The sequence below is a fragment of the Pristiophorus japonicus genome, chromosome 12 (genome assembly GCF_044704955.1).
Source record: "Pristiophorus japonicus isolate sPriJap1 chromosome 12, sPriJap1.hap1, whole genome shotgun sequence".
NCBI classification, from domain to species: Eukaryota; Metazoa; Chordata; class Chondrichthyes; family Pristiophoridae; genus Pristiophorus; species Pristiophorus japonicus.
In genome coordinates this window covers 145,202,729-145,212,798 of record NC_091988.1, presented here as the reverse complement: position 1 = coordinate 145,212,798, position 10,070 = coordinate 145,202,729, and the positions used below count along the sequence as shown (strand labels likewise).

Genomic DNA, 10,070 nt, shown 5'->3' with positions numbered 1-10,070 from the left:
ATTCTAAAAATATATTTACATCAGACTTTGAAGTGACAACTAGAATACATGTCCTTCATGAATAATATTTATATTTCCACAGTTCATGTCTTTGTTAAACAATACAAGTTTTAATAAATGTACAAAGCTTTCCAAATTAAAAATGCAATCAACAGAAAATTAAATCTACTCATCACAACATGGTAAAGAACTATACACAACTAATTTGGCCATTTCAATTCTTGCTGTCCCAGTTACAGTAATGCATCGTTATTCATTGTGGCAACTTCGCAGGAGTCTTGTCACAGATATTGAAGTTCAATATGTGCAGCAAGTGACTGGACTGAAAACCTTGTGTTGTTCTTATGAGGTCTCCTTGCATGATGTCCTTCTTAAATAAAACTCTGCTCATGAGACAGCATTTTAAAATTAGGAAACCAAGGTGATGGGCAGTGATTAAGTGATACCTTGGGTTTTGAATCCTGAAGATACAAAGAGGAAGAAAAGACTGAAGGAGGCAATGTGTTCTAAGGAAAGGGTGAGTTGAGAGGAGACAGTGTAATGAGTCTTGAACAGACATGAACCAAGCTACAATTCAAAATCTGACAAAGTTGTCGAGAGCAAAAAAAGAGGCGGGAAAGCTGCGTTTCCAGATGGAAATGCTCAAGGAAACATTGAGGAAATTTGAGAAAGAGAAATTACATTGCTCTTTGAGTCAAGTTTATAATAAGGAAATGTAGTGCTTAGGAAAGCCTCCTGTGACAAACTGGCAACACTTCCAATCTCAGAGACAGGATGTGAAAATGTAAACCAAGTAAATCTGTTTTAACAGGAAGTTAAAAATAATTGTCCAAGACCCTCAATTGGAAACTAGTTAACCCAAACTTATTATTTTTTTTAAATGGCTTAATATGTATTATAGCATTTGATATATACACATTTATTGGAAGATTTTGAGCAGTTTTAGGGAATGCTTCAGTAACCCCTAACTCGATTACAGAATGTTGTATGGTTAATAGGACGATTATATTCTTGGAGCATGGTTCAATACTGAAATTTGCCTAAAGATCCAAAAACATTTTATTCATCAAAAACTTCTGTTTTCAGTCGTGAAATTATGGGCATTCACAACAACTGGGATATTCCTGTTAGCAACACTGTGAAGGTTACTTCCAGTAGCTCAGCAGCACCATTAACAGGGATTCAGTGACACTGCAGCCTTCATTTTGTTGAAAGGGGCCATAGTATTTAGTATTTATATGTAGTATTTTCAGATACTATTAAACAAACAGCAAATAATTGCAAACAGTGCAATGAAAACATTTGAAAGCCTAATGACAAAGCTGATAGATTCTACAAGTAGTGCAATGATTTGGGGCAGAGGTTGAAAGAGAGAGAGGGGTAGGGCTAATGACATAAATGATTGAAATGAAGTATATAATTTATCTTAGTTTCCAACATAATGGAGAATATACTGTATGAACTAAATTTTCCTCTCCTTTTTATTAATTATTTTTTATTTGGGAGATATCTTACTTTCTTTATGGTGGGTCACCATCAATCTGGACTGAAGTCAGATCAAATACATACCCTTTTTTTAAAAAAAAAAAGCAGTTTTAAAAATCTGACTGCTCCATTAATTGCCATGCAAAATATATTGTTTGATACATGTTCCATATTAACAACTGGTCTTTACAATCCTTAAAATATTTCCATCTCAAGCTTGCATACATAACGGATGGATTGCACTACTGTGTCAGCTTCTGCCAATAAACATTTCACCACCTTCAGACCAAGAGAATGAAACTTGTATTAAGGCTAATCTGATATAATGCAGTCATGATAAACCCCATCAAACTGAAAATGCTGGTCTAAAATCAATCTGAAATGTCTATGCTCAGTTTCAAATGCCTAGTGTAAACCTTCTGGCACTGATATCCTGCCAGATTTGGCATTCTATTTTTGCGAAGAGTTTAGAAAATGTTCGTATGTGGCACTGCTCACAGGTCATGTTTTTTGAGCATGATTGTGATGTTTAGTTGCTAAGCTGGACTATCCCTTTAAGGTGTAGTTTAAAAATATCAGTCCAGGTAATTTTACTTACATGTAAACCCGAGGTCAGGGTGAAATTGTAACTGCTTGTAAATGTCTGGCTCGAGGTGAGAACTCGTAATAAAATGGTGTGGCTTTCCTACCCACTTTATTTAAAAAAAAAATAAAAAGCATTCTTTTATATCCTCAACAAAGCATAACATTTTGGAGTTCAATGGTCACACACAAGATGCAGCATCAACAAAATATTAATAACTCGCAGATCTCCATCGCATGACTCACAATAAGTCAGATGATATTCTACTCTTTGCTAATGTGGTGCTGTTTCCCTTTAAACCCACAAAGGTTGAATTGTTCTTAAGTAAACACAGGCTGAGGTCAAACAGATTAATGGTTGATTGGTCAGGAAAATTTGCCGGTTGGAATGTGCACATCCCAATGGTATACTTAAATCTGCATTGCCTCAAATATTCTAGTTTTAAATCTATTGCTACTTAACAACTTACTTGTGAAATGTAATTTGATTGAAAGATTTTTGTTGCTCTATCAGGAGAGATTGCTAAAATAACTCTAGGAGTGAATTATGTGAAAGTTATCATGCATTCACGATTTAAAAAAAAACACAAGCTCAAAATTTCAAACCGAAATTTGTATGAAACTGGAAATGAATATTTGAGCTGTCTAATGCATCGTTTGTTTGAGCAATCAAACGAACGTATGTGAACAATCTGATGATGCAGCAAACTAGCATAATCCATTACAATCTGAGAGAACTGGGGTTGAACCCCACCCAGAGGTAAAATTTACATTGGAGCTTCACTTCTCGTTACTGCTACGGACAAGCTCTGGAGATTAATTACGAAGTACCCCACCCCCCTCGCCCCACAAAATATCTGGCAATAAGAGGGAGGGAAAAACAACAGGTTTCCTATTCAGCAGTCATATAGACTGACCACACAGATACTGTGTAAATCTCTGCAGTGTCGAATGCTCAAAGTGGGGATAATATAAAATTGTAATCTTGTTTACAAGAAAATAAAGTGCATGTCCTCATGTGGTACAAATGTTCATTTAGATTTAGTTTTTTTTTAAATAGATATTCCTCAGGTTAGGAAAAAATGCTCACCTTCAAAATGATAATGCAAAATATTATGTAGAAGAATTAAGTGTACAGATTTTATTTGCCATTTTTAAAAAAAATACTAGAACGACCAACAGATGGCACAAGGTGCACTTTAAGAGGCTCAGAATGCAATGCTGTGGAACTGAATCTAACTGGTACCAGCTCTTTTCCAGAAACTTTATGAAACTCAATGCTTTAGTGCAAAATCTGGAGTAAAGCCCAATCCATATGCTAAAGCAGCTCTTGTTCATCATCTTCAGAGCCAGATGGTCCCTGACGCACCTCTTCGTACCACTTGTTGGTTAATGTTTTCATCTGTATTCGCCCATGATGGAGGTCCTAGAGTACATACATACAATTACAAATGTGAGTATGCGTACAGATTTAGAAGGAGTTTGTTTTTTTTAGTAAGTTTCTTGTTCTCTACTTACAATTCACTGAGATTTAAAATATAGAGCTTAAAATCGCATTTAGTTCGATTTTTCATACTTTTGTAGTGACTCTTTACTAATCACATGCAGATTGATAGGAAATTACTTATCTTACTTTCTTTATTGAAAACATTTTGGCATTATATAGAAAGGTTGAGCTATTTACACATGCTATTCTACGCAGGTGCGCTCTGGGAAAGAAACTGAACATTTTTACGATCTTGAGCAGAAATAGATGGCTGTATGGGCATATTTCATTGGGTACTCTGGCTGTGCATGCACAGAGGATTGAGGTGTCACCTATTTCTCAAAGGGAGGCAGCACTTCAGATTTCCAGTTATGAAACTGGGTGCTTGGCCTTCCAGACTGGCATGCTGCATTCTGATGGGCAGATATTACTTTAAGTATACAAGCATCTTCCTCCATTATGCATGAAAGTCAACTCAGTGTGGTTAAAATAATGGTTTTAATCTACCATATATGATGCCAGCTTGTTTATCAAAGCGATGACAACATTCGGAAGATAGATATTTTCTCTCAAACCAAAATCACAGATGTACAGTATTAAAATCTACATTTACTTGGCTTGTATTGCATAAACTAAAGTAACGAACCACAGTACCGTTTAGTTTTAAGAAATTTACTATTTCAAATTGAACTTTAAACACTAATAGTTTATAATTCTATTGCTTCGATGTTTCTTTCAATATTTAAGGTGGTATAAAATACATTTTAAGTAAAAAGAATTGTATTACATGTCCCTTCCAATATTTTCTCGAGAAAGACCTGTTTACAGATTTGTTACCAAGAAGATTAAATAGGCAAATCTGGTTTAGGATTTGAATTTTTATCGTGATGACCAAGAAATATAAAACTGGAGAAAATGTAAATTAATGTGAAGCTTTCCTTCCTACTGAATATGTCTGCAGCAATATTTAGTGTAACTAAAATAACTTGCTTAAATAAACTTTCTAAAAAATGTTCTGATTAAACAAACTCAAGATGTTTATTTAGAACCTCCCTCTGAACTGCATAGTGGTATAGTGCCTCTAGAACATGCCTTTTGTCTTCCTTTTATACATAAATAAAGTATATACAGCCACTGTAACCATTTATGATAAATTATAAACTACATAAACATTAAAGAATAGCAACATTTTACTTCAAATGACATTGAAATGAAAGCAAAATTATCCGGTTATATCTCAGTTTCAACATTTATATTGCATGGACAGTAAAACATTACGTTGTCCATACCATAGTAAATTGGCTTGAAACAGAACATGGCTGTAATTATGGATTTTACCACAAAATGCTGTTTGTTTGCCATGCGCAACATCAAATTATACAGCTCCTCAGAGTTAAACATAATAATGACCATCAATCAATCATCTTCTTTGGAGGCAGGGCACAGGGTGTAATAGAAATTCAAAACCAAGTCAACCCTCTGTGGTAGACTTGGTAATCGATACCTGAATTGAGCAGGATTCCACAGCACTGCTGATGATTGACCAGCCAGCCTGGCTCATTAATAGAATCTACAAGGACTTGACTTGTTACTAGGAATCAGGATACCTTCTGCTCAAATTCCAATAACCCTGCAAGTCAATACCCTAACAGATAGGGTATCCTAGCAGGTCAAATGGCATGGAGCTTACTCTGTATTGGTAAACTGCATAGGTTCAGCTGATTAAACTCCAATGTTTTCCCTGCTTACACTTTGGCATCCCCAAGCTTTGGCTCTGTTAACCTGTACATTCTAGACTTGGCTCAATGGGTGTGTGCTATGGGAGAAAATGTGCACTATTAGGAAAACTGAAATTTTACATTTCCATGTAGATTGGTTTGGGGACTCCAGCATGGTGAAGCAGGATGATAGGCTTCTGTGCATGTGACACCGATTTGACCACACCCAAAACTCCATAAAATTAACACATTTAGCTAGGAACTATCCAGTAATACATTTTATTAACAGCTGTATATATAATCCAACACTAACATTTTGTGCAAGCAACAGTCGTCAGAAAAATAAAAGGTACCTCAATCATTCAACTGTTTGTGGGGAGAGCAAGGGGAACAGATAGACAATGTGTATAAATAACTATTACGATTGAGTCAGTACTATGAATCCTTTGAAACAAAAATATCACTCCACAGGAATGCATTAAAATTGAACTGTTTAACATAATTGTTACAAATTTCTGGGGTGCACGAGCTCATCTTAAATTCGGCGTTATCAGTTCCTCCCTCAAGGGGACCCTCAACCTTTATGATGAGGTTATCTGTAAATGTCCAATATCCATCATACAATAGTGGCTTGTGGATCATGACAATGAAACTCCTCGTTACATGCAATTGAAACTGGAAGCTTCTAAATGTACCCACATGTTTCTCCAATGTTTTTGAAGGCAGACTGATGGGCACCAAAAAGATGGGGCCAACTGTAAACCAAGCTGATTTATTTCACATACAATGTGAACAGGATGGGGCTAAAATTCCGGTCAGAGACATCCTTCGGATGAATGCCTCCGATCTGAAATTTCTTTGCGAAACTACCTGGAAAGGACTTCCCGTACGCACACAAGAGCTGGAGTCACGTGGGCCTGGACCACGAATCACTTTGCTGTATTCACATTGATAATAATGGAGACTCCCTTTTTACAAGTTCCCATTATCAATGAGAATAAACCTCTAAGACAAGAAACATAAATAAAATAAATAAAACACCTCACATTTAAAATGAATTAAGTTTTAGAAATTTTTTTTTTTTTACATTTTTTAATGTGTTTTAATACAGTTTAAAATAAACTTACCTTAATGGGACAGGGATTTTAAAACGCGTTTTTTTTTAATGTAATTTAATTTTTATATGTTTCAAAACTCTTACACTGGTAAAAGTAGGCTTTCATCAGGTGTAAAAGTTTGAGGGACATACACTGGACAGGAATTAGGCAAATAGCCAAATCTCACCCATGCGAATGTTCTTCTCCCGGGAATCTTGACAGATCGTAAAAGCTGGTTTTTGGCGCATGCGCATTGCGCCCCGAAAAACAGCTTTTCTGAGGCCTTGCCGGGTCCTTCGCGCTTGTACGGACCCGGTGAGGCCGGAATTTTAGCCCAGATAACGTTAGTGAATTTTAATCTATTTCATTTGCCTTGTAACATCGAAAGTAACAAATTATACCAAGAAACAAAAAGGGCCACACTACATCATAAATCTAAAAGGACAAAAGGGTGTTAAAAAAACAAGCCTGAAGGCTTTGTGTCTTATGCAAGGAGTATTCGTAATAAGGTGGATAAATTAACTGTGCAAATAGACGTTAACAGATATGATGTGATTGGGATTAGAGAGACGTGGCTCCAGGATGATCAGGGCTAGGAACTCAACATCCAAGGGTATTCAACATTCAGGAAGGATAGAATAAAAGGAAAAGGAGGTGGGGTAGCATTGCTGGTTAAAGAGGAGATTAATGCAATAGTTAGGAAGGACATTAGCTTGGATGATGTGGAATCTATATGGGTAGAGCCGCAGAACACCAAAGGGCAAAAAACGTTAGTGGGAGTTGTGTACAGACCTCCAAACAGTAGTAGTGAAGTTGGGGAGGGCATCAAACAGGAAATTAGGGGTGCATGCAATAAAGGTGTAGCAGTTATCATGGGTGACTTTAATATGCATATAGATTGTGCTAACCAAACTGGAAGCAATACAGTGGAGGAGGATTTCCTGGAGTGCATAAGGGATGGTTTTCTAGACCAATATGTCGAGGAACCAACTAGGGGGGAGGCCATCTTAGACTGGGTGTTGTGCAATGAGAGGGGATTAATTAGCAATCTCGTTGTGCGAGGCCTCTTGGGGAAGAGTGACCATAATATGGTGGAATTCTACATTAGGATGGAGAATGAAACAGTTAATTCAGAGACCATGGTCCAGAACTTAAAGAAGGGTAACTTTGAAGGTATGAGGCGTGAATTCGCTAGGATAGATTGGCGAATGATACTTAAGGGGTTGACAGTGGATGGGCAATGGCAGACATTTAGAGACCGCATGGATGAACTACAACAATTGTACATCCCTGTCTGGCGTAAAAATAAAAAAGGGAAGGTGGCTCAACCGTGGCTATCAAGGGAAATCAGGAATAGTATTAAAACCAAGGAAGTGGCATACAAATTGGCCAGAAATAGCAGCAAACCCAGGGACTGGGAGAAATTTAGAACTCAGCAGAGGAGGACAAAGGGTTTGATTAGGGCAGGGAAAATAGAGTACGAGAGGAAGCTTGCAGGAAACATTAAGAAGGACTGCAAAAGCTTCTATAGATCTGTAAAGAGAAAAAGGTTAGTAAAGACAAATGTAGGTCCCCTGCAATCAGAATCAGGGGCAGTCATAACTGGGAACAAAGGAATGGCAGACCAATTGAACAAGTACGTTGGTTCAGTATTCACTAAGGAGGACATAAACAACCTTCCGGATATAAAAGGGGTCAGAGGGTCTAGTAAGAAGGAGGAACTGAGGGAAATCCTTATTAGTTGGGAAATTGTGTTGGGGAAATTGATGGGATTGAAGGCCGATAAATCCCCAGGGCCTGATGGTCTGCATCCCAGAGTACTTAAGGAAGTGGCCTTGGAAATAGCGGATGCATTGACATTCCATAGGCTCTGGATCAGTTCCTATGAAGATTTTTGTACGTTCGAAAAAACCTTGTCTACACTTTAGAAAATCAGGCGCAGGTTACAAATTAGGCGTAGTGAATGTGGGGGGGGGGGGGGTTAAAGGGAAGTTTACAAACATTAAACACTTCAGTTTTACAAATAAAGAGCCATCATCAATAAATCAACCAATAAATCAATCACAAAAAATTAATAAAAAATAATTTAAAAAAATCAACTGCAGCACCAGGAGTCCTCCAACAGCATGTTCGGGGGGGGGGGGAGGGGGAGAAGGGAGGTGGCGGTGGAGGGGGAGAAGGGGGTGAAAGGGGCGAGGGGGGAGAAGGAGAGAGGATGTAGGGAGGGGGAGAAGGAGAGAGGATGTAGGGAGGGGGCGAACGAGGGAGAGAGGAGGTAGGAAGAGGAGGGGGGGGGGGAGGGAAGGGAGAGAAGGAGGCTGAACGGCCGGGCCCAAGACCTCAGGCTAGATTTACAGGTAGGTGGCGTTGGGTCTCGGGGGAGGGGGGTCGGGGGGGAAAAGAGAGTCGCAGAGGTCCTGGGGGGGGGGGGGGGGGAGGGAAAGGAGGGAAAGAGAGAGAGAGAGAGAGAGAGAGGGGGGGGTGAAAGAGTAGCGGAGGTCGGGTCGCCAGGGGGGGTGGGAGCGGGAGTCGAGTCGGGAGGAAGCAGGAGCTGGGCGTGGGAGGAGCCTTATTCACGCAGCCCCAGTGAGGCCATTCGGCCAGGGCTAGGGGCTGCATGCTTCGGGCCCCTCCCACACAATTATAACAAATCTACCAAGAACCTCCTTCAGGAGATCAAAAGTCCCCAAGGACCTCCGGTGTCTGTACTTTTATATATGTAATTACGTCCTCCTGACAATGTCACTATGTCAACGCATTCCAACTATGTATGGTTACTCTCCCTTCAATGAGTGTGTGCAATAAGATCTGTTTACTCACCAGTAGGAAACTGTGGATCAGTTATGGATTCCTCTTGTTTCTTTCCAGTACATTTATAAAGCAAGCCGATTTATTTCAGATTACTTAACTAGAGTTACTTGGTAGATTTACTATATACCTACAATATTTCTTAATCCCTTCTCATGGATGGTTAATGAGCTAATGTCTCTCATGTTCCAGGCCTGGCCTTGTATCGATTAATATGCTGGATATATATTTTAAAAGCTTACTATGGCTATTCTACCTGGTACACCTATAATTACATTTAACAGGTTACAATATTTTGAGGCCAATAAGGGATAGCTGCTAGGGAAGCCCATACCTTGGCCCCTCCCACTGTAGTGCGCATGTGCAGAGGTCCCGGCACTGTTTTCAGCGCAGGGACCTGGCTCCGCCCCCAACAGCTCGTGCTGCGCTGCACCCGGCTGCAGAAGACCTGCAGGGAGCCGGAGAATAGGGAAGTTTTTTTTTTTTTAGGCGCACTTTCTGGCGCGACTAACGGGCATCCAGGTCCGGGCTGCGCCGTTTTAGGCGCGTCCCGAAATTTGGGCCCTATGTTTCTATCCCAGTTAGCAGGCCAAATGCACTTTTCTGACTAGCAATTCTCTATTAGTTGGAGCCAAACTGAAGACAATTTTTACCATCTGTACAGGTCTTCCATTCTAGATTACTGCAGACTGTATCAGCTTGCCCCAACTTGTCAGGGAATCAACAGCTTGGCCTTCTGACCTTTCTACCAGCTCTCCATGTCTGGGTATTGGCATGGCCAATCAAAGTGACTGTTGCTCTCCAAGGTATGGGCTTCCCGAGCAGCTATCCCTTATTGGCCTCAAAATATTGTAACCTGTTAAATGTAATTATAGGTGTACCAGATAGAATAGC

General features: G+C 39.4%; 1 protein-coding gene across 1 annotated transcript in view; it reads right to left on the bottom strand.

Annotated features, from left to right (window-relative positions):
* Positions 1 to 3,193: 3,193 nt before the first annotated feature.
* Positions 3,194 to 10,070, bottom strand: part of slc9a8 (solute carrier family 9 member 8) — a 100,225-nt gene continuing 93,348 nt past the window's right edge. Inside the window, exon 16 of the mRNA XM_070896004.1 lies at positions 3,194 to 3,493. Within this exon, the coding sequence (XP_070752105.1) occupies positions 3,386 to 3,493 (108 nt within the window). The 3' untranslated portion in view covers positions 3,194 to 3,385. The remainder of the gene's footprint in view (positions 3,494 to 10,070) is intronic.